The sequence below is a fragment of the Dipodomys spectabilis genome, unplaced genomic scaffold, assembly GCF_019054845.1.
Source record: "Dipodomys spectabilis isolate Male_0828 unplaced genomic scaffold, ASM1905484v1 ptg000018l, whole genome shotgun sequence".
In the NCBI taxonomy this organism is placed as follows: domain Eukaryota; kingdom Metazoa; phylum Chordata; class Mammalia; order Rodentia; family Heteromyidae; genus Dipodomys; species Dipodomys spectabilis.
Window position 1 is genome coordinate 9,119,648 of NW_024870695.1, and position 24,523 is coordinate 9,144,170.

The following is a 24,523-nucleotide window of genomic DNA, read 5'->3' on the forward strand; positions in this document are numbered from 1 at the left end:
GCCTTCCTGGATACAAGTGTTTGGGATTCCAGGTAGAAGAAGGATAGGCTGGAAGAGGGATTAGCTGAGGTCTAGCACACACAACTCCATCTATCTGTACCCTGATTTCCTGCCTTAACCCCCCAGCCCTTGCTATTTATTTTCATAAAGGGTTAGTACAAGGACACACATCTTCAGAACCTTCCCTGCAGGAGATGGGGGAAACCTCTCTCAATGCCTGAGGTACTGTCTCAGAATTGAGATAAAATTTGAGGAGGAGGAAGGGTGCCAATGGCTCATGCCTGTAATCCAAGATCTGATGATTGCGGTTCTAAGCCAGCCCAGGGAAGGAAAACCTATGCAACTCTTATCTCCAATTAATCATGGAAAAAGCTGGAAGGGGAGCTGTGACTCAAGTGTTAGAGTGCTAGCCTTGAGCAAAAGGAGCTCAGGGACAGTGCCCAGGCCCAAAGTTCAAGCTCTAGGATTGGCAAAAAATAAATAAAAAATAAAATTGAGGAGAGGGATGTAATCCTTGAGAGGGGCTTGTTCCCCAAATCAAAGCAGCCTTTGTTCTCCTAAATCTAGCTATGCTGAGCTGTTTCTTCCTCAGGAGATAAGAAGGATGTGCAGGAATAGGCCTGGGGCCACAGGGCTGGCCTCTGGTAGGAGGATCTGGGAACACCTTGAGCCAGAGCCTCTGCAAGTCTGTCTCAAGGCCTGGCTTCTCTCTCAGCGCTGGACAGTGTACAGAAAGCCCTAGAAAGCCCTGGGGACAGGGCCAACCCTGTGAGGGGAGCTGCTGCGTGGGAGGTGGGCACTGGGATAGCTCTTCTTGGGACCAAGATAACACGCAAGCAGTGGCTTTTTGCCCTGGGCAGCCTGGGAGGGGTCAGCTTAGGATAGGCAAGGAGTAAATATAGATCCAGGGAAGGAAGCCAGGCAGCCCAGCCCAGCACTGACCTCTGGCTCAAGGCTGGAGAGGGGGGAGGGAGGGTTTGAGCCCCAACACCTTCCTGTCCAGGGTGGGTGACACTGGACCCAGCAAACCTGCAGAACTGCTGGAAGGAGTTGGAACTGGGGACAGAGCCTTCAAAGAGACCAGAATGAGAGCCAATTGAAAGCCAGTCAATAGATACTATTGTGGCACTGGGGGATGTAGTTCAATGGTAGAGCACAAATCTCGCATACATGAGGCCCTGGGTTTGATCCCAATACCACAAGAAAAAGTAAAATGAGATAAAGAGGTGTTTTCCTGTATGGTCATCAGAAAGCTGCACTCTTCCCTGGGCTTTCATTTTCTTTAGTGATTGCTATAGAAGGTTCTCCCCAGCTTGATAAGAGCTGACTGGTTTACAGGTGCAGAAATAAGTACAAAGGCAAGGTACCATTCTAAGGGCTTTGTTGATACAGGAGAGGAAAGGCATCCAGATGAAGTTCATGCCCCTGTACTTTCCCATCCACTGGGGGAGTGGGGAAAAGGCTTGGGCTTCTCATGTTTGGGCTTAAAGCCAGATCCAGCCTACCCATGCTCACCATGTCCACGTGGTCCAACCAAGACCTGCATACCCACCCCCATCCACACTCTGAGAAGGGGAATTCAAGCAAGGTACCATTTTAACACAAAAGAGTTTATTTATTGTTAAAACCTATTCCCAAGCATTGGGGGGAGGGGTAGGATGCTAGCAGAGAGGATGACATCCCTCCCTCCCTTCACTTTTCCTTGGCAATGTTCGAGGAGCAGGGGGAGGAAGGGGGAGGGACATGACAACCAAACAAGCATCCCCGCTAAGGGTGGGCTCTGCACTGCAAGGCAAATGCTTTACTGATTCTATCTTAGTTAATTCTTACAACACTCCTACAAGGTAGGTACCATTATCATCCCATTTTACAGATGAGGAAACTGAAGTGTAGAATAGTGAAGCATGGTGGGGGGGTGGTGGTGCCAGCTTTCAGGGATCCTCTGAAAGCCTTTGTCACCTGCATCCCCAAATCCCATTCCTCACCACTTTCTGTTCTTTCAACTCTTTTTAGGCTTTTGTTTTGTTAAAAAAGAATAGATTTTGCACATGTTCTAGAGCAGCCACTGTCTCCTACTCCAATGGGTCCAGTCTGGGTTCCCCCAGGATTTGGTTTAGATTGGGGTTGGAGACGGTGTGTCTCGAAGCAGGAGCAGGTGAGTACATAAAGCCAAAGTACAATAAAAAGCTCTTAGAAAATACACAATGAATAAATTACAAACTTCCCACCCATCTCTCCCATACCTTCCCGCCCGCCCCCCACCCTCCATTCCCAGCTGATCCAGTGTCAGTTCCCTCTATGTATACAAAGGTTCCTCGGGCCCTCTGAAGATGACTGTAGAGTGAATGAATGGGTGGTGAATGAATGAATGAATGAACGAGTGCTTGGTAGGAGGAAGCAAGCACATAGGAGGCCTGAGCCCTCACCTGCACCTGGTCCTCACCAGAACGACCTCCCTGGCTGCAGAGGGTTTCACGGTGGGCTTGGTACAGAGAAGTGAGGGAGGGGTCAGCAGGGACATTCTGAGCAGGGAAGGCAGAGGGTGGATAGAGGACAGGGCTGTCCTAATCAGAAGTCCAGGTCGAATACCAGCGATATGGCCTGGTAGCTGTGTGACCGTGGGTGGGCTGGAAGGCCAACAGTGAGTTCTGCAAAATTCTTTCAGACAAAGCACTTTTCACATTTAGCTTTGGTCCTCAGGGACCCCTCTGTATGCCAAATGTTGCTATCACCATTTTATAGAAAAGTCAGGAGAGGTCAAGGACTTGCCCAAGGTCACATAGCCAGCCAGAAGTTGAACGCCCTTCCACCCTCTACTTTCACCACTGTCCGTGTCTCTGTGCCCATGGGACATGAGACCCCTGCATGGCAGTGTGGCAGCATGAGACTCTGTAGGCCTAATTCCCTGATGTGGCACCCTGGCCATCTTTAGCCAGAAGAGCCAGGGTACCCTTGACACCCCATCCTTCCCTACCCACAGCCGTGGGGTCTGGGAGTCCATGAGAGGCACATGAACTACCTTGCCTGGGAGGGTGAGGATGGAGAGTGGTTGGGGGCAGCCTGTGCCACCCCTCACACAGGCATGGGTACCTCGTCATATTCATCCCGACCATCCTCTTCATCAAAGGTCGGATTAGTGTCATCTCCGTCCAGCTGGAGGGGCAGGAGGGAGACAAGGTGAGACATTGGTTCGCTTTGAACCTTGGACAAGCCTAATACGGCTCCTCAGACTATAGAGGTGGTCTCAAAAAGGAGGGGGGACAAGGAGACCCTGGGGATCTGGCATCCTAGCCAGCAAGGGACCTTTTTACTACAGTAGCGCCACATTGATTCGGTCTCAAATGATCTGGAAGCCAAGTGCTGGTGGCACAAGCCTATAATCCTAGCTACTCAGGGGGCTGAGATCTGAGAATCATGGTTTGAAACTAGCCCAGGCAGGAAAGCCCATGAGATGCTTATCTTCAATTACCCAGCAAAAAGTTGAAAGTGGAGCTGTGGCTCAAGTGATGAGCACCAGCCTTTAATGGAAAAAGCCAAGCAAACACATAGAGCCCTGAGTTGGAGCCCCAGTACAGATACACATACACAAAGTAGTCAAATGATCCTCAAGCCGGGCCCTGGTGGCTCACACCTGTAATTCTACCTATTCAGGAGGATGAGATCTGAGGATCAAGGTTCAAAGCCAGCCTAGGCAGGAAAGTCCATGAGACTCTTTTTTGTGTGTGTGTCAGTTGAGGGGCCTGAACTCGGCCTAGGCACTGTCCCTCAGCTCTTCAGCTTAAGGCTAGTGCTTTACCACTTAAGCCACAGCACCACTTGTGGCTTTTTCTGCTTATGTGGTGCTAAGAAATCGAACCCAGGGCCTCATGCATGCAAGGCAAGCACACTACCACTGACCCACCTTTCCAGCCCCTCCAGGAGACTCATCTCCAATTAGCCACTAGAAAACTGGAAGTGGCACTGTGGCTCAAGTGGTAGAGTGCTAGTCTTGAGCTGAAGACTTAGGGACAGCTCCCAGACCCAGAGTTCAAGCCCCATGATTAACCAAAAAACAAAAGGAAACAAAAAACCCAGGAGCAGCCACTGGGTATTGGAATAGCTTCCGTGGAACAAAGCCTGTGTGCCTTTTTTTTTTTTTTTTTTTTGCTAGTCCCAGGGCTTGAATTCTGGGCTTGAGCCTTGTCCCTGAGCTTTTGTGTTCACTTTATCACTTGAGCCACAGTACTTTTGGCTTTTTCTGAGTAGTTTATTAGAGATAAATGTCTCATGGACTTTCCTTCCCTGGGTTGGCTTTGACCTCAGATCTCAGCCTCCTGAGTAGCTAGGATTCCAAGTGTGAGCCACCAGCTCCCAGCCCTGTGCGCCTCTTAATGTTGTTATAAACACTGTCATTATTCTTCTCTGTTACTGGTGGGGCTGCTTGCCTCTGATAATATGCTAGGACATAGCAGGCCAAGAGTCGACAGGCCTTTTACCCAGACCCTTTGTTCATGTGTGCATGCTTGCTTGCGCACGTGTGTGTGTGTGTGTGTGTGTGTGTGTGTGCATGCTGGTACTGGGTTCTAGCTTGGCTTTTTCACTCAAGACTGGTGCTCTAGGGGCTGGGAAGGTGGCTCAGTGGTAGAGCGCTTGCCTTGCATGCCTGAGGCCCTGGGTTCGATTCCTCAGCACCACATAAGAAAAAAGCCGGAAGTGGCGCTGTGGCTCAAGTGGTAGAGCGCTAGCCTTGAGCTGAAGAGCTGAGGTACAGCACTCAGGCCCAGAGTTCAGGCCCCACAACCGGACCCCCCCCCAAAAAAAAACAAAACTGGTGCTCTATCATTTGAGTTACATCTCCACTTCTGGCTTTTTTTTTTTTTTTTTTGCTGGTTAATTGGAAATAAGAGTCATAAGAGTCTCCCAGTTTTGCCTGACTGCCTGACTTTAAACCCAATCCTCAGTCCACCCACACATTCTCTCAGGCCCTCTGCTGTCCCTTCCCTGCTCCAGCTTCTAGGAGGCCCCGTCTCCTCTCTCCACCCCTCCATCCTTCCTCTCTCTTTCTCCCTCTCCCTTCCTCCCACTCAGGCCCAGGCTGCCACTTACACACTGGAGCTCCAGCTTGCTAAAGATGAAGGGCAGCAGGAAGCGCCGCAGGGGCACAGTAAGGATGAGGATGAAGGGCAGAGCCAGGGAGGCTGCTGAGGATTTCACACCCCACAGCACTGCCAGACAGATGATCTGGATACCCGTGAACAGGTGCATGCGCCAGGTCCTCACCTGTGGGTGGTCGGGGGCCTGGGGTCAGTGCCTGCCCTGCTTCTGAACCCTCATCCCCACCCCATCCTGGGTTATGCCACCAGCAGGGCTCTGTACCCGCTTGACGAAGGGCACATCCGGGTGGTACTTGGCTGGTTTCAACAGCAGCAAGATGCGGTCAAAGAGCTGGATGCCACTGAGAGATGTGACCCCCATGTAGAGGAAGATGCCAAACAACACCGCCAGGGGGATGCGGGACAGGATGGGCTCCATGAGGATGGATAGGCCTGTGGGGAGGACCACACATTCAGCCCCAGGTCACCTGGAGAACTAGCACCTCCAGGACTGGGGATATTTGGGGATGGGAATAAAACTACCCATACCGAGTGGCTTTTTAAATTTACTGGGAGTATGGTTTCCCTCCCCCCTCCCCCCCTTGGATTGAACCAAGGGCCTCAGGCTTGGCCTCTACCATTTGAGCCACACCCAAGTCCCTTTGTTTTTGTATTTTGTTTCTGAGACAGTCTCCCTACTAATTTGACTCAGGCTGTCTTTGAATTTACAATCTTCCTGCTTCTACCTTCGGAGTACCTGGGATTATAGGCATAGGCCATGGAGCACAGCTGTGAGTCATCCTAATGGGCAACATCCCCTTCATTTTACACTTGAGGAATGAGGCTCACAGAGGTAAACAGCCTGCTAAGGCCACAAATTGGCAAAAGAGTCAATGCTTGCCCGCCTAGAGACTATTTCCTTAATCTACAGAGGTCAGAGAAAGCCAGCCAGCCCAAGATGCCTCCAATGCTCTCTACCTATCCAAATTCTAATCCTTCTCCTAATCATACCAGTTTTACTTCCTTTAAGGAACTTCCCTGGGACAGGCATGCACGCGCGCGCACACACACACACACACACACACACACACACACACACACACACACACACACACACACACACACACACACACACACACACACCCAGAAAGCTTGCAAGTGAGTACCTAGCTGGACAATATTGCTCTATAACTGGGATGGAGCAATAACCCTGGCTTCTACCCTCCCTCTCCCCCAGATTGCACCTAAAGCATCACCTCTTCCTCTTGTTAGCCTTAGAGCAGAAAGACAACCCAGAGGCATCTAAACAGCCCCTATAACTGCGGACAGGAAAGCAGAGGCGGAGACCAGGTAGGGTGCCAAGCTAGCAGTAGGGCAGGGTAGGACCCTGAATCATTGCATGGTTGCATAGGCTCAGATACAGGGTCTGGCTAGAGAATGCTCAGGACGCTGGTTCCTCCTTCCTGCTCAGATGTCTATCCCAGGACTAGGGTACTTCCTCCAAGGGATTAACTGATATTGGGGAAAGGTGGACATTGGTGTGTGAGTAAATATGACAGGAAAGGACCCTGGATCCCATGGTCAAGGCCTAGGAGGGGACAGGGCTAGCTCTCTCACCCACAAGCACCGAGACCAGGAGCCCGCTGATTCGCTGCTCCTTCACCTCCTGGATCTGAGCTGAAGCCCCTGGGGCACTGGCCTTGCCCATGACGGTGAGGGCGTTGGCATGGGTGACAGAACGCACGGTGGTGGCGCTGAGCCAGGGCATCCCAAAGAGGGCAGCTACTCCACCCATGCCCACCACCAGCAGCAGATCCAAGTGAAAGCCAGAACCCTTGATCAGCTTCCTCTCAGGTTTGCTGATGATCAGCCTGGGAAGAGAAGGAAGTTCAGTAAGCCCCCACTTCCTTGGCCCTTCCTTCCTTCCCCACACTGAGGACCCTCTGCAGTTCAGGGTTTTTTTTTCTTTTTCTGCTGGTCCTGGGGTTTGAACTCAGGGCCTGGGTGTTGTCCCTGAGCCTTCCTGCTCAAGGCTAGCACTCTACCACTTGTTCCACAGCTCCCCTTTTGGCTTTTTAGTGGTCAATTGGAGATAAGAACCTCATAGATTTTCCTGCCTGGGTTGGCTTCAAACTGTGATCCTCAGATCTCAGCCTCCTGAGTAGTTAGGATTACAGGCATGAGCCACTGGCACCCAGCCTACACCTCAGTTTTGCCTACTGAGACCATTGCCTGTTGAGTTTCTGGCTCATTTGGTCCCCCCTGAGAGTGTGGACTCTGGAAAGAAATGTCTAGAATATCTACAGGCAGGTTTGTCAAAACAACAGAAACTTAGCTTCAAAATTTTCCAACATAAACCCCTTCTAAGATCCAGCCCCTATTTTTATAGTTCTTATTTGTATATTGGCTCAAAAAAGGACTCTTCAGGGCTGGTAAGGTGGCTCAGTGGTGGAGTGCTTGCCTTGCATGCATGAGGCCCTGGGTTCGATTCCTCAGCACCACATAAGCAGAAAAAGCTGGAAGCGGCACTGTGGCTCAACTGGTAGTGTTAGTCTTGAGCTGAAGAGCTGAGGGACAGTGCCCAGGCCCAGAGTTCAGGCCCCACGACTGACAAAAAAAAAAGGACCCTTCAAATTATTTTTCTTTAATGCCACAAAATCTGAACTTGTTCCTGATGGTCCATCACTCCCGCTAGTAGTGTGGTTGCTTGCTTGCCTCTTTCCCTGTCCCCCGTCCCTGACCCAATCCCCACCAGTGCTCTTACGTGGTGATCTGAGACTCCAGGAATATAAGGATGAAGACCAGCAGGGCAGGTAGGGCTGAAGCAAACATCATCCAGGTTGGGAACACATGGTACAGGCCCAGTGGGTGGATAATCCAGCCCCGGGCTGTGGAGTTAGACACCTTAAGACCATCAGGCACTGAGAGTTTCTGTAGGAGGAGGCCGCTGGTGAGAACAGCAAGGCAGGGGGAGCCAGAGACATGGCTCAGGGACTTAGAAGGATGCTTTAGAGCTTACTTATATTGTGTACTTTCTGTGTACTCAGTCAGTATGCTAAGCCCTTTGCTTATGTCTTCTCATTCCCAACTTTATACATGAGGAAACAGTATCAGAGAAGTTATATAGTAGTTAGGATTTGCCCCACATCATACAGCCTTTTGGTGGCAGAGCTGAGGTTCATACCCAGATCTACCTGGCTCAAAGCAGACCCCCTGATTCCTTGGGCTAAGGAGTAAAAGGAGAAACCTGTTCCAGCCTCTTGATTTGACCAGAGGGAGAAGAGCATGGGCCTCTTAGGAAAGGCAGAGATGGGGTAGACGTAGTTACAGCTAGATTTCAGGTTGAGGAATGTTATTATGAGGAGAGGACATGCTACAGGAAGAAAATGAGAAGGGGAGTCTCTTAGGGAGAGGACTAGAAAGAGAGGTCACCTGGGTGTAGGTGTTCTTGGTGAAGGAATCTACCAGAACCATGATCAGGATGGCGATGGGGACCCCAAAGTCCCCGATGACTCGACGCAACTGGGGACAGATGAAGAGACCAACAATCAGTACCTAGTTCTTGCTTCTCATCTGTCTTCTCTCCTGCTTCACATTCACGCAGGGGGTTGGGCTCTTCCCAAGAGAGGTGTCAGCAGGCAATGGTCTCTTCTGGCCTCAACTATATTTGCCTCTCCTCTTCCTCTGGCTCAAACCCATTTGGTCCCATACTCCTCCCCTTCTTAAGAATTGTTCCCAGTTCTCTGGTGGGTTTCAACCTGGACATACTGAACAACATACGGAGGAGATTGGCCTGCCTATTGAGAGGACCCTGGGCAAGGAGGGAGACAGGAGACTTGGCATCAGGAATGGGGACCTGGGGCAAGAAACATAGCTAAGGTCTCTGGAGAAGCTGCAGTGGGGTTGGGACTGGGATAGTACAGCATAAGCAAGGATAGATGGGCAGGAATGCTCACCTTGCCAGGGAAGTAGGAGCTGTTCTTGAACTTGCGCAGCATCATGGCAAGTAAGAAGGTGCCAGCCATGAGCACAAGGGAGAAGAGGGCTGTGTTAGGCAAGGAGCCCTGAGGGCTGGGCTTTATCGAAACTGGGGTATAACTCTCCAGAAGAGGGTGTTTCTTGAAGATCTGCAGCAGAAAACAAAGGCATCTTGTTCCTTGGGCTTGGGCTGAAAGTGTCAGATAAAGCTATCTAGCACTACCATCCATCCATCCATTCCTAAATGCTTTCTCCATTCATCCATGCATCTATCCATCCATCATCCATCTATGCATCTACCCATTCATTCATCTGTCCATCATTAAAGGGGGTTCATCATCCATCCATCCATTATCTCCTTCAACTGATATGGTAACAGAGGTGCTTTTACAGTTTGGTTTTAGGGATGAAGACCACATGAATGGGGTGGGCCAATGACACAATGAGCATATGTGTGTGTACCCATGTGCACCCAGGGCTGGGGGGAACATGAGAAAGCTGGAAGACAGGAATACCTGATAAGGTTTCTAAGTTGGGTGTTGGTGGCTCACACCCGTAATCCTAACTACTCAGGAGGCTGAGATCTGAGGATCATGGTTCAAAGCCAGCCCCAGCCCAGGCAGGAAAGTCTGTGAGACTCTTATCTCCAATAAACCACCAGGAAACCAGAAGTGGCCCTGTGGTTCAAGAGGTAGAGTGCTGGCCTTGAGCTGAAGAGCTCAGGGACATCACCCAGGCCCAGAGTTCAAGCCCCATTACCAAAAAAAAAAAAATCTGGAAACAGAGGGGCCCACCAATCAACAGAATTAAGGGGATATACAAAATCTACCCCTCTTCTGCAAATGCAGAGGCTGGCATAGCTCCTGGAGACAGTAAGCAAGCTAAATAGCCAGGAGCTCTGGTGGGTTCTTGAAGTCAGTGCAGGGGAGGGACGAGGCCTCTGAGCCTCAAAGCACCCACAGTCCTGGCTGCAACTGCAGTTTCTCACATCATCTTGTACATGTACCAGGCTGCCAGTTATACACATGGACACATGCACACAGGGCCTTATGTGTTATCCTTCTGTACAGTCATGGCACATACATGGTAACAAAACCCAGATGCACAGTTTTGTGTGCCAATGAATGAGCATACCGATACACAGCCACATCAGTGCTGTCCAGACACACAGACAATAATGCACACAGTTGCGTGGTCTTGTACAGCATTGCACATGTGCATCGGCGACCTCTGGGGCTCTCACCTGGATCAGCTTGGAGAAGGTCTCATAGATGAAGATGAGGGAGATGAGGAAGGAAAAGATCTCCTGAGTGTAGCGGGAGATGAAGCGGACCAGGAAGCTCCCCTCAAAGGCCACCACTAGCACTACCAGCAAGATGAGCCAGAAGCCGATCCATGCGCGGCCCACGATGTATTCCAGGTTGCGGCGCTCACAGAACTGTGGGCAATTAGAGGGCGTCCAGTCAGACATAAAGGGCAGGTGGGCCAGGGTTACTATAGGATTAGGGTTGGAGTAGGGCTGGGAGACAGTGCTACCGAGAAAAAGGCCTCCTCGAACACCAGCAGGGGTCCCGAGAAGCCAACCACGAGCAAGGGCTGAGCCCCCAGTAAGGAGAAGAGAATGCCCTGCACCGCAGTGGAGATGAGCAGTTCTGATACTCCCATCTGGTTCTGGGTCTTTTCTCCTGTGGGAAGAGGTCACAGTTGGGGTCAAGATCAAGAGGTTATTTCCCAGGACCAAAAAGAACAAGTCCTGGGCAGGGTGATGGAAAGAGTCCTAAAAGTAAGAGGTGAGAATTGGAGCTGGGACGGGGGGAGGGGGGAGTCATTGGCACTGACCCAGGAGGCCGCCGAAGGTGATGGCAGGTGACAAGGCAGCAAAGTAGATGAAGATGACAGCAGCCAGGACCTGGGGGCTGAGCGCATCGGTGATGTCACTTAGGTAGTAGGGGTAGCGGCGCCGGATGTCTCGCACCAGACCTCCAAAGAATTGGCCTGTTCGCTTCAGAGGGTCATCAGGGCCACCAGGAACCCCCGGGCCCCCATTCAAGTCTGTGGTAGAGGTAGAGGGCAGAAACTGTCAAAGGGGGTTAATGGGAATGGGGTAGCCAAGGGGGTTGCAAAGCTAGGACTCAGGGAGAGGATTTAGGAGGTGAGTTTTTTGTTTGTTTGTTTGTTTTTGTGTCTGTGATGGGGCTTGAACTCTGGGCCTGGGCACTGTCCCTCAACTCTTCAGCTCAAGGTGAGCACTCTACCACTTGAGCCACAGCACCACTTCTGGTTTTCTGGGGGTTTATTGGAGATAAGAGTCTTGTGGACTTTCCTGCCCGGGCTGGCTTTGAATCGCAATTCTCAGATCTCAGCCTCCTGAGTAACTAGGATTACAGGCGTGAGCCACTGACAACTAGCAGATTTAGGAGGTTTTTGATGGGGAAAAGGGAACCATGCTTAGATTGCTAAGGAGCTTCGGGGGGACCCAGGAAGCCTTGACCTGGTAGGGCAGGTACCTAGACCCTTGTAGAAGCTGGGGTCCAGCTTGGCAGGGCTGGGCAGGTAGCGTCTTCGAAGCAGCTCTTTCTGCACGGGCACTAGGCTGAGGAGGGCTTGTTCAAAGGAGGTGTCAGTGGGAGGTAGTACCAGGCTGCAGTCCAGAAAGCCCTCCAGGGAATGCACCAGCTCCCCCCGACTCTGGGCCAGGTAGGCATTTGTGCGGAATACCTGAGGGCAGGAGAGAGGGACAGGATACAGGCATGTATGGCCACAGTGTCCAGAGATCAGAATCCTACCACTGAGCTATCATTGGAAGGACTGGGTCACGTTGCTCCCATTGCCCCCTTCTGCCCTCTCTGCCCTCCAAGGAAGGATCTTGGGGAGTCAGCCAAGCCCAGGGTGGAGAGAAGAGAAGGCTAAAGCAAACCTAGTGAGTTATTCACCCCAGACTAGCAAACAGGGCCAACCTAAATCAGACAAACCAGTGGGAACTGGATTAGAATGGGCTAGGGTTGGAGTGGGCCAGACTAAGCCAGCCAGATCAGCACAAACCAGTCTAAACCAGTCCAGGCCATACTGAGCTGGGCCAGCCACACACAGCCACAGCTGAACTAGAGCTGTGTGAGTGAGAATGGGTCCAACTAATGAAATAAAGTAAGCCAGGCCAGGTGAGCTGGAGAACAAACAACCTTGGCTCCCCTTCGGCTCCATGCCTCCCCAGGCCTCGCTGGCTCCTCTCACCCTTTCTGTCATGAGGGTAGCAGCAGCCCGGCCCAGCTGATTGTAGTCAAGGTTGCGGGCCTCGGGTCCCAGCAACACAAAGAGGAAGCGTACAGGCTGGGGAAACTCCAGTTCCTCTAGCTTTCCGGCCTCCTGGAGCCGAACAAAGCCCAGCACTGGGCGCTCCAGGAAGGCAGCACGACCTGTGTATGGAGGGTAGAGTCAAGCCAGGCTCAAGGGGGCACCCAAGGCCTGTGTACTTAACAGACAGGGCTTCAGGGCCCAGGCACAGGGGAAGTCAGGCAGGGCCAGGATACAAGGCAGAGGCAGGAGTGTGGAGGGGTGACAGGTATAGACACTAGCTCTTACCCACAAGCACCAGGGTGGTCTCCGAATTTGGAGGAATCTTTTCCAGAATTCTAGATGGTGAGTGCCCTTCGGAGGCCCCATCTCCCTGTGGGAAGCAGCGTGGTTTGAGGAGTCCTTGGGCCTCCTCCAGACCCAGGAGACCAGAGCATCCAGCCCCTTCCTCTCCTTGGCCTCACCTTCTCACAGTAAAGTTTTGTCTCCAGCGAGGGCTGTTGGGGGAGCAGTGGTTGAGAAGGGTCCCCAGAACGCATCAGGACGGCTGGCTTTACCCCCTCCAGAGCCTTCAGGTCTTGGGCATGGCTGTGGGGCACACAGGGGGCATGGGCTAAGTAAGCTACTCAGGCTGGGCTGTGGTACAGACTAGCAGTGAGGGACTTAAGGTAGAACTTCCTACTGACTAAACCCTTCTTTCTCTCCCTCCTTCCCTCCCTTCCACCCTCCCTCCTTTCTTTGTTTTCAAATAATTTATTTATTATTTATGGTGCCAGTACTAGTGCTTGAAAACTCAGTGCCTTTAACACCATCTTTTAGGCTTTTTGTTGTTGTTGTTGTTGTTGTTTGATGAAGGCTGGTATACTACCACGCGAGCCATAGTTCATTTCCAGCTTTCAGCTGGTTAGTTGGAGATTAAACCACAATTCTCAAATCTCAGCTTCCTGGGTAGCTAGGATTACAGGCATGAGCTACCAGCCTCTGGTCAAAGGCCTTCGCTTAAAGGACACCGTGGATGTAAGCAGGTGGTGTCTGTCTGAAATAGCTAGGTGGGATTAGAAGAATGGGGAGGGGGGAAATGGCCTGAAGGGTCTGCCCTCCTCAACATAGAGATGTGTCATCTCTTGTGAGGTGTCAGAGGTTGGAGCTGTGGTGGAGGAAAAGTGGAAACTTTGCTTGCTGGGTCTAAGGAGAAACTAGGAGATATGTGATGGTAGAGGACTCAGGAGGAGCCCTGTGAGATGTGGAGCCCATACCTGCGTTTGAGCAGCAGGGTCCGGAGCAGCTGCTCACGGTCCTGAGGCCGGATCTGTTCATCGTAGATGAAGCTGTCCAGCAGCTGGTTGGCCACGCCAGCCAAGGAGGTCTCCTGAAGGTCCAGGAGGACGGTGCCTAGAGGGGACCAGCAGTGGAGGGATGAGCAAGGTGGCTGCACTGAGGCTACCCCAACATGTCTTCCAATCCAATGGATCTCACCTTTGGCAAAGGCCTTCTGCAGCTCCAGGAGACTCCAGAAGGTGAGATAGGGCAGGTGTGGGCGACCCCAAGCCCCATCCTCCCCAAGGTTCTCCTCCAGCCCCATCCAGTGCGCCACCTCCACCCACTGCAGCTCCTGATTCTTCTGGTCCATCACCAGTTCCTGCATCTCTACGTAAGCCTGAGGACAAGAGTAGGACATGGGGAGACTGAGACCCCAGGGACAGCTCTGGAAAAATGCTTGTAAAGGCTCAGGGCCCTGGAGCGATTGCAGCAGACACTAACCTCAGCTTATCAGACATGTGCCAGGCTCCCGTGTGAGGCTCCATTCCCCATTTCTCACCAGGCCCCAATTCAGTAGGGGTATGGAGAACTTCTGGACCACAACGAGCCAACAGACTCAGCCCTCAGCATTCAGTCTGTCCACCCAGGGAGCTTCCTTGAAGGGGCTGTGGTCTCTTCCCTAGTGAGTAAGTCCTCTTCTCTCCCACCTCTTTCCCCAAGACCCCTTCTCCATTTCTACCTCTTTGTGGGGTCTCCTCCAGCCTCACTCTGACTCTGCTCCTCCCCTGCTATTTCCGCTGGTAGAATACTGAGTCCCAAAAGTAGCCTGGGAAAGGGAATGGCTAGGGGTAGAAGATGGAGCCTCACCTCAAGGGAACTTGGGTGCGATGTGGCAGAGGTGGCCGGGATGTAGTCTGTAGCTGTTGGCTCAGTGGGAAGAGCTGAAAATCCAAAGTTGGTTAGTGTTGCCCAGACATCGCCTCTCCCCCTCAGACTCCCCCACAGAAAAGTCTCAGAGACCCATGCCCATTGCCCTATGGCTGTGACCCTGGTACCAGACTCCACTCTGCCACACACAGAGGAATGTGGCTCTCTACACCTGCTCTGGTCCTCATCTGCCTCCATCATTCCCCATCCAAGTCTTGTTGAGGTCCCCTGGGATGGATGGGAAGAGAGAGCCCCCAGTCATAGTGATCAGTAACATCCTAGGGTCTCTTCCCACCTCGGGAGCCAAACTTTGTTTCCTCTTCCCACCTGCCTGAACAAGCCACTAAGCCAGGTAACCTCTCACCAGACACCAGAGCGGGGGTGAAACCCTTATATCTCTCTACCCCCCCATACCACGCCCTTATTTCCCAAAGGGGCCTCTTAACTCTAAAATCTATTGCTAGCACTTGAGTCTTGTTGACAGTAAGCAGGTCCCCGCCCAGGGCTCCCCACCTAAGACCTTGAACAAGCCAAGGAAGGTGGCATGGGTTCTTGAGGTCTTTCTGCTCAGGGGGAGGGGGGGCTATAGAATGGGACTTTCCATCCCATTTCTCATGTCCCTCAGCCCCCAAGACATGATAATGTTCCCAGTCCACACACCTGGCCTAGAAGCTGGCATTGGATGGGCTTGGGTGGCAGGTGGGTACCTGCCCTTGTCCCAGACGGGCCTGGCTGCCCTCTCACACGTGATAAGGGCACTGGCCCTGTCCACCCCCCCCCCCCCAGCTCCTCCTGTGATCATTTCAAACAAATGCTGTTTACTCTTCAGTCAGCCAAGATTGTAGGAGAGTTAGCCATGGGACTGGGATTCTGGCAAAGGGGAGGATGATCACCATTGTCTCTTCAAGGCTCAGCAGCTCCTCTGGGTAGAGAGCAGAGGGTGGGAGAGAGAGCTCACCCTCAGGCTCCACCTGTTGCACGGAGATGCCTGGATCCTCATATTCCTCTTGTTCTAGAATCTTCTCCAGTGCTTCTTCACTGTCCTCCTGCTCTGGGATCTCCACCACTTCTTCATAGTCCTCCTACGGGAAGTGGCTATCAAGCCTGGGTGGCAGGGGTCCTTGTGCCCCCAGGAAAGTGATCATCCAGAGAGAGAGAGAGAGCTCCCAGAGCCCCCAGTGAGGAGCCCTGCAGAGGGCAGGAAGGACATACCTGCACATCCCCCATGGCGCTGTCCTGAGTGTCCACTTGTCCACGTCAATCTGAGCCCCCAGCATAACCCGCTCCTCGGGTCCCTGAAGGGGACAGACGTAGGCTGAGTGAGGCCTAGGGGTCTCCCAGTCTTTCCTGAAGGGGCAATGTTTCAGTGGCAGGAGAACATAGAGATGGAAACAGCGGGGTGAGAGGAAGATAGTGGGGGTGAGGGTCAGGAGTATTCAGGCAGGGGAGCAACACGCAGAGGAAACATGGCAGGCACCCACCTAAATGTGTTTAGAGAGAGGAGATGAATGTCACTGCAGGCCAACTCCATGCTCCATTCACCACCTCTCACCTGACTTCTTCCCCTGTCTATCTCCAGGAATCAGGCAGGGCATGACCTGTCCCCTCTGCGTGGTTCTGACTCCCCCGAGGGCCGCCATAACACACACTCTTCTCCCAGAAATGGCTGTATCCCACTGGGCATATGAACCTGTTTCTCTCCCACTCCATTTTGAACCCTACCTTTCTTCCTTCCTTCCTTCCTTCCTTCCTTCCTTCCTTCCTTCCTTCCTTCCTTCCTTCCTGTTGGCTTGCTTGTGGTTCCTATAATTTGCCAAGCCATTTCTTGCCCCAGGGTCTTTGCATATCTGACTTTCCACACCCTAGATGCTCCTTCTGCCTTTTCTTTTACTTTGTATGTGAAATCAGGACTTGAACTCAGTACCTGATGCTTTGTTCATTGGCTGGTGCTCTACCAACTGAGCCACACCTCTAACCCCAGCTCTCTTCTCATCTCAGCTTAAATGTCACTTCCTCACAGGCCCTCCCTGATTACCTAATGTTCACTAACTCAGTTTCTGATTTCTTGATTGATTTGTAAAAATATATTGTCTGACAAATCCTTTAGAAGAGAAGCCATACGAGCGCAAAAAAGACCCTGCATGACATTGTCCTGGTGGGGTTTCCACACCTAACCAAGTGTTTACCACAAAATAAATGTTCATGAAGTATTTGTTGGATGAATCTGTTCTCCCTGTTGGCTCCCCATTGCAGGTTTGGGGTCTGGGGAATTATAATGGCCAGGGACCATCCTGGAAGGCCATTGTGCCCTGGGCCTCTGTTTTCTCAATGGGTCCCTAGTAAAGAGAAGATATGACCAACCTGGAACGTGAGGACCTGAGGGTCAGGTCATCAAATGCAGCCTCTCTGCTGAGTGTAGGAGTCAGAGATACAAAAAGCATGTCCCAGCAGGACACCAGTGGCTCATACCTGTAATCCTAGCTACTCAGGAGGCTGAGATCTGAGGACTGCAGTTCAAAGCCAGCCCAGGCAGGGAAGTCTGTGAGACTCATCTCCAATTAACCACCAAGAAACTGGAAGTGGTGCTGTGGCTCCAGTGGTAGAGCCCTTGCCTTGAGCTGAAGAACTCAGGGACAGCACACAGGCCCAGAGTTCAAGCCCCATAACTAACCCTCCCCCCAAAAAAAGCATGCCCCAGTGCTCAGGAAGCCCCTAGCCCCAGCTGTGTGGTAAACCAAGAGGCCAGACCACCTAAGTGGTTCCATAGATGAAGGTAGATGGGAGATGGCATGTTCAGATAGGCAGAGAGCAGGGGGTGGAGGCACAGGACAGAGCAGAATGGGCAGAGGCTGGGAAGCAGAGTCATGCAGGAAGGGCTGGGGACCATGTGAAGTAGAGCAGGGAGAACATTCAGGAATAGGTGGGGTTGGCCCAGTCTCTCGCACACCCCCACCTCAAATGGCAAATGACAGTCATGGGAGCATGCCCAGCCCTGAGAATAAGGCCAATCCTGTACATCAGTTTTGTCCTTGGGAACTCTTGGTCATACACTTTTTTTCTCCCTTTCCCCCTTTTCTGTCATTTTCATCCAAACCCAAAGGCCCTACCCTGCTCCCATTCTCTTCTCTCGTCTTTCTTTTCTCTCTCTCTTTTCTTTTTTCCTTCTCTGGACTTTTCCCATGCAGTCTCCAGGGCCTCAAATCCTTGATGACCCTAAGGATGTCAAAGCAATGGCAGAACCAGGGTATGCAGAGTTCCAGGCCGCTTTCCTGGCTCTGACTGGCTAAGTGGTGTTGGGCAGCTGCTAGTCTCTCTCCAGGCTTGTCACTCATCTGTCAGATGCAAGGTCCTTCCCACCCTAGCTCTGAGCACTCAGAGAGAGAGGACCAGCTGGGCCTGGGAGGTGCGCCCAGGCCCAGATTGCTGTAGGCCTTGCTGGGCCTGGTACTGATAAGAGTGCACCTCCTTCCCCCTCTCCCCCCCAATGCTTGGAAGCATACCAAATACTTAGAGCCACCAGCCGGGCAGGCCGGATAAGGGAGAGCAGGGCATGGAGAGCCCAGGAGATGGGGCACAGCTGGGCAGAGCCTGGATGGAGGGGCATCATATGACATCTATCATCTGAGCGGCCTCAGATGATAGGAAACTCCCTGGTGGCATCACATCTTTTTTTTGGTGCACTGAGGATTGAACTCAGGACCTTGTACTTGCTCAGCTATACCTCCAGCCCCCATAGCATCATCTTTGTGGGAGAAACCCACCTCCTCTCACAATCCCTAAACCAGTCTGGAAGATGGACAATGTCCGTAGCCCTGTTTCACAGATGAGAACTCGGAGGTTCAGAGAGGACTGCCTGCCTCAGTGGCCCAGTAGGCAGGTGTCAGAAGCAGGGGTGAAGCCCTGGCCTAGGATGCTAGACATTTGTCTAGCCACTGTGCTGAGTTGCCCCCTATAAACTAATTCTTTTTTTTTTTTTTGGATCCGGTCGTAAGGCCTGAACTCTGGGCCTGGGCGTTGTCTCTCAGCTCTTCAGCTCAAGGCTAGCGCTCTACCACTTAAGCCACAACACCACTTCGGGCTTTTTTCTTTTTGCTTATGTAGTGCTGAGGAATCGAACCCAGGGCCTCATGCATGCAAGACAAGCACTCTACCACTAAGCCACCTTCCCAGCCCTAGAAACTAATTCTTAACTGTGCTTTCCAGTTAATAATTATGAACATGAGCTCAGGTTCCAGTCCCAGCCCTGCCATTAATGAAGTGTGTGGCATTAGGTTTGTGACACAACCTCTCTGTTTTCTCATTTTTTGCAAAGGACAAACTAAGATTATTAACAGTTATTCCTACCCCGTCGACCCATTGTGTTTAGCACAGTACTCCAGTGCATAAAGTCTCTGAGCAAATGCTGCTGTCATTATCCTTGACACTGAGGTCACCACCAGGCTTGCTGACTTCACCCACCCCATACCCCCAATTTGCTATGGAATTAGCCTGAGTTAGTGCTTTGCAATCCTTAAGCAGTGGGCAACTTCTTTCCCTCTAAATTTTCGCTGGCCTGGGGACAGTTCCAGAATCCTCCCCCCCCACATACACACCAGGGAGACCTCGGGGAGGGTCCCAGAGGGGAAGCAATGTTGGTTGTTATCTTTTATCCTAAGTGAGAGAGTAGGGGATAGCCTGGGGATCCTCATACCTGGGGGAAAATGGGGTCTGGGTGAATAAGACCTGAATCTGAGGGACCCAAGGGACCAGTAGAGAGACACCAGCTGGGACCCACACCTGGGTCAGATCTTCCCCCATTCACACACTGCCATACACACCTCTCTTGCACGAGTCTCTACCACCCCCTTAACCCCTGCTGCAGGTGCCGATGGGCCTGAGCCCTGAGGGGCACTGAACTCATATCCCATTCCTGTCCCACCCACCTGTACTCCCTTGGAGGTCAAAGGCCACTTGGACCTAGGTGCATGCAGGCTAGTCACCTGCACAAACCCTCCGGACAGGTGCCAAAGGACCACCCAGCCCCTCCCTGCCCTGCCCACCTGTTTAGGAGCCTGGAGGTCTCTCAGCAAGGTCCTGCAGCTACCAGTGCCCTCTGTCACCAGCTGAGCTCTCAGCCACTCTAACAGCACAGGCTGAGCTCCAGCACCTGCCTGGGGGCAGCTCCAAACCCCTGACTCATGCCCCCGCCTCCTAATCTGCCCGCCCCACAGCCCCAAGCCCCTTCCCAATCCACACCCCATTCCCTCAGGGTGCCCCATAAACAGACTTATCTCTCACCCACATCTGGACAGCTGTGCAGCACCCCACCCTACCTCAGCTTGGCCAGTGCCTGAGGTTTCTCTGTGCCCTCCTGGCCCTGAGGTCTCTCCTGCGTCTTCTTCCTTCGTGGATTCAGGTTTCCTGGCTCAGGGCTCCCACAGAAGCTTGTGGACAGCCTCACCTTGCCTCTGTCCATCCTCCACTCTCTAGGCCTTCTGCTCTGGCCCCAAGACACAGGGAGCCTGTCCTCTCTCCTCTCTTGCTGTCCTCCCTCAGGTCCCCCTTGACTCTGCAAACTTCCCACGGGACCTGCTTAGTGCTCAGGAGCCTTAGCGTCCCTCCCCTTACCATTCCCTTCTTGCCTAGGCTATCTCAGTCACCCTGTCCCAAGACCCCCTGCTGGCTCCTGAGAGCTGGCCCCAAGGCCCTAAGATACTGACAGTCAACCTGAAACAATGTCAGATCAACAAAAACAACCATCCCCACACGGAGCTCACAAAGCCCCAATGTCTGGGCACACTGGCTCCTCTGTGGACAGCCCAGCCCAGCCCAGGCCCGGGGCCCCAGCCGTCACATTCTCACCCCCAGCCCCTGCCTGCCCCCACCCATAGACGCTTATGTGGCTCTGCTTCTGGGGGTGGGCCTGGCCAAGGCACCTATCCCTGATTGACAGATGAGTTCAGATGGGCGGGATAAAGAAGTTTAAACCAGAGGAGATGGGTGCTGTGGACCTCACTCTAGGCGTGAAGGGAGGAGACTGCCCAGCCTGGCTCCCACAGTGTCCAGCCATGGGAACCTGCACAAGGCTCTGGCCTCTCCAGGCTTCATTTTCCCCATGTGTCAGGTGTGAGCATTAGTGATGTGGCTGCCAGCCTGATGGTTCCCTAGTTCAAGTTCAAACAATAGAAACTCAGAGACAGGGACTGAGCTGGGGCCCAGCAGGCAATTCTCGCCCACAGCCTATGCTGGTTCAGTGGCGGCAGTGACTCGGACCCTAGCCAGAATTCTCTGGGTGTGGAAGATCCAGGTTACCAGGAATGTGCTAGGCTTTCACTTGGGTTCACACTTAATTCTTCTGAACCCCACATTCTGCAGGAGAGGCAACTCAAACCTCAGAGAGGTAAAATGTCTTCCCATTTGCAGAGGGACCAACCAATCAGCACTGTGCCATGCAGGGTACTCGCGGGCCTGTCTCTCTGAATCTCTGAAGGCCATCAGAGGTGACATTGGAGGTGACACTGCCCACTACTGTTCGTTCCCCTCTTACAGAGGCTGACAGTCAGACTCTGTTATCTCCTGTTCTTCCCCCTTGGTCTAAGGAGTGGAGGCTGAGAACAGGCAGGAGAAGGGAATAAATGGCTGTTGGGTGAGCTATGTCCCTTGCAGTGTGCTTGGAAATGAGGTGTTCCTCTTGGACCTGTAACTACTAAGGGCAGACCGACCTTATAATGTCACCTCTGCTGTCCGATGCCCTGTAAGTCATTCTGTGGCCTGCTGTCCTCAGTCCTTCAGTAAAGCCATGCTCCACAGGAACGGCCACCTTGGCTGCCCTCCTGGGAGGAAAGAGAGGATCTGAGTCCACGTTTGGGGTTCATCAGGCTGTGGTTTTCAGTGGCAGACCTGAGTGGATGTCCTGATCATATGAGGTGTGGTGACCAGAGCCAGGGAGCTGGCAGGGGAGACAGTGTGTGCAGGGGGTCAGGTGGCCTGGGGCAGATCTGGCATCCTATTTTGCATTAAAGGGAAGTGTCCCAGAGCTGGGACATTTGGAATTCTGTGGAACCACTGGGACCGGAAGCTCTGCCACCTGGCTAGGTGACTTTTCTGGCCATGTCTTTTTTCTCTCAGTCTTCCCTTTCCCCTCTGGGCTTATTAGGACCAAATGGAGTGACAGATGGACAGGAGCTCAGAAGCATAGCCTTTTCTGGTGGTGGAGGTGGTGGTGGTGGTGGTGGTGGTGGTGGTGGTGGTGGTGGTGGTGGTGGTGGTGGTGTGTGTGTGTGTGTGTGTGTGTGTGTGTGTGTGTGTGTGTGTGTGTATGCCAGTATTAAGGCTTGAACTCAGCCTGGGTACTGTCCCTGAGCTTTTTGGCTAAAGGTTAGTACTCAATTACTTGAGACATACCTCCACTTGTGGCTTTTTGGTGGTTAACTGGAGATGGGTCTCATGGACTTTCCTGCCCAGGCTGGCTTTGAATTGCAATCCTCAGAACTTAGCCTCCTGAGTAGTTAGGATTACAGGCATAAGCCACCAGTGCCTGGCCACAGTCCTTTCTGGACACAGATAAAAGGGGCTAAGTTGTGAACAGGGAGGAGTCTCAGAGTCTGAGTATCTCCTGGGTAGCAAGTAGCAGCTGAGTGCCACACAATGTCTGTGTGTCCTCAAGAGTTTTTGTGTAGTGGTACAGAGAGTGAGAGCATATGATCACTAGAGTGATGCCGAGAGTCATGGACAAAGAGTAGAGACAGCCCAAAGGACAAGTCACCTGTGCAAAGTCCACAGAGAGATCTGATCTGATCTTTAAAGTTCCTCTAGGGAAGAGAGAACTAGGCATCCCCAGTGGGAGAGGGATCCTCAGGGTGACAAGTTCACCTGCAGGGCCTTTGCAGATGACCAGAAGAGAAGCAAGGAGATCTGTGGTTTAGGAATGACAGTCATAGTTCCATTCTAGTCGAGAAGCAGGAAATGGTAGACAAGAATGGCACTGGGACTTGGAAAGACCCTCAGCAATGTGGCACCCAAGTACTCCTCCTCCAGAACCTTGGATCCCCTTACCCACCTAGCCAGCACACTTAGCAGAGCCTGAAGGGGGACTGATTAGGAGAAGATGCTCACAAGTCGGAGGTAGACCGGCCAGACCTGCAGAAAATACCCTGCACAGGGGCTGGGAAGTTAGCTCAGTAGTAGAGTGCTTGCCTCCCATGCATGAGGCCCTGGGTTCGATTCCTTAGCACCACATAAGCAGAAAAAAGCCACAAATAGTGCTGTGGCTCAAGTGGTAGGGCACTAGCCTTGAGCTGAAGAGCTGAGGGACAGCTCCCAGGCCCAGAGTTCAGGCTCCATGACCAACAAAACAACACAACACAAAACAAAAAAAACCTTGCACAGTGAGGTGCCAGTGGCTCATGCCTGTAATCCTTTCTTACTCAGGAGGATGGGATCTGAAGATCTCAGTTTGATGCTAGCCTGGGAAGAAAAGTCTATGAGACTCTCATCTCCAATTAACCAGCAAAAAACCTGAAGTAGAGGTGTGGCTCACATTGCAGTGCATCAGCCTTGAGGGAAAAAAAAAATAACAAAATCAAACAAAACAACAATAACAACAAAGAAAAAACAGTGAGAGTAAGTTCAAGGGCCAGTTCCAACACAAAAACAAATTTTTCAAAAGCCTACTCTGCTTATCCTTCTGACACAAGGCAGGGACCCCTGAGAACTGAGAGGAGGTGGGCACACTAGAAGTCCTGCGGGCCCTTGAGGCCAGATGGAACGCCCCAAAGATGCGGAAGGGAACAGAGGCAAATGTGGAGAGTCACAGACTGGGTGAGACTGGCTCTTTCCAGCTGGGGGAGTTGCTCACGGGATCTGTGGGCAGGGCTCAGGGCAGGGCTGCCAGCTCTCTAAATAACACCTGCCCTTCCGCCAAGGTTCTCCACACTCTTGGTTCTGGGCTCTATAAAGCCTTCTCTTATCCTGAGACACCCTTTCCAAACCTGCTGGACCAAAACTGACCTTCAAGGCCCAGTGCTCACATTACTGACTTAGCAAAGTCTCCCTGATCCTTGCCCCACCCCAGGAGCCTGAGAGGGCTCAGCTCAGAGCCTGGCTGTGTGGTCTTTCTCCTTCTGGGCTCTGCCAGGATGTGTTGTGATCCATCTCTGTCTTTCTCCATTGAAGAGCCCCAACGACAAGAACCATTGCTCTCAGATTCTTTAATATGTTCAAAGCTCTCCTACTCATGGATAATTCATATAGTAGTTTTGTTTTGAGACAGAGTCTCACTATAGAACCCAAGCTGGCCTTGAGCTATCAATCCTCCTGTCTTAGCCTACTGACTGCCAAGATTACAGGTGTATGTCTCCATGCTCAGCTCAATAGTCCATCTGTTTGTTGCTGTGAATGGAACCAATACAAAACGGGTCCTTTACCCACGGTTAAAAGTAAAGGTAAGACAAATGTTTGAGAAATCCATATGAATGGCATGTTGATAATCTTATATAAATGGAATAATTTCCCTAAATTCTCACAAGCAAGGAGACACCCTGGGTCTCCTCCATTTGTCTCCATCCTCTTGGCTTTTCAAACTCCCAAATCCAGCTGCTTCTTGGCTCACCTCTATGTGGGCAGGCACACAAATTCCCTGCTAACTGCTCCTCCTGCCCTCTGCCTGCAACTTCTGCCTGCCACCTCTCCCTGCCCCTGGAGTGCCAGGCCATTCCTGTCTGGATAGATATTCCTTCCCACTGCTTAAGGCTCGAGTGAAAAGTCACCTAGGCCAGGTAGGCACCAGTGGCTCACGCCTGTAATCCTAGCTACTCAGGAGGCTGAGATCTGAGGATCGCAGTTCAAAGCCAGCCCGGGCAGGAAAGACTGCGAGACTCCTATCTATAACAAACCACTAGAAAACCGGAAGTGGCGCTATAGCTCAGGTGGTAGAGTGCTCACCTTGAGCTGCAGAGCTGAGGGACAATGCCCACGCCCAGAGTTCAAGCCCCATGACCTAAAAAAAAAAAAAAAAT

The 24,523-nt window shown here is 52.2% G+C and overlaps 1 protein-coding gene across 1 annotated transcript; it reads right to left on the reverse strand.

Moving 5' to 3' along the window:
- Positions 1-1,589: 1,589 nt before the first annotated feature.
- Slc4a1 (solute carrier family 4 member 1 (Diego blood group)) lies at positions 1,590-19,670 on the reverse strand. Its single transcript, XM_042673829.1, has 20 exons — positions 19,568-19,670; positions 15,741-15,823; positions 15,487-15,610; positions 14,469-14,542; positions 13,818-13,998; positions 13,598-13,733; positions 12,806-12,929; positions 12,630-12,714; positions 12,282-12,463; positions 11,558-11,768; positions 10,890-11,102; positions 10,587-10,735; positions 10,294-10,488; positions 9,029-9,199; positions 8,505-8,594; positions 7,837-8,003; positions 6,690-6,943; positions 5,356-5,525; positions 5,086-5,259; positions 1,590-3,153 (listed from the first exon to the last, which is right to left on the reverse strand). Exons 2-20 carry the CDS (start codon positions 15,753-15,755, stop codon positions 3,073-3,075), a joined length of 2,796 nt encoding a protein of 931 aa, XP_042529763.1. The 5' UTR covers positions 15,756-15,823; positions 19,568-19,670; the 3' UTR covers positions 1,590-3,072.
- Between the last annotated feature and the right edge of the window lie 4,853 nt (positions 19,671-24,523).

Excerpts from the sequence above, each read along its gene's own strand:
- Slc4a1 (XM_042673829.1), bottom strand. Across the intron at positions 6,944-7,836 it reads CTGGAGTCTCAGATCACCAC|GCTGATCATCAGCAAACCTG; the intron begins GTAAGAGCACTG and ends TTCTCTTCCCAG. Across the intron at positions 3,154-5,085 it reads GCAAGCTGGAGCTCCAGTGT|CTGGACGGAGATGACACTAA; the intron begins GTAAGTGGCAGC and ends CTGCCCCTCCAG.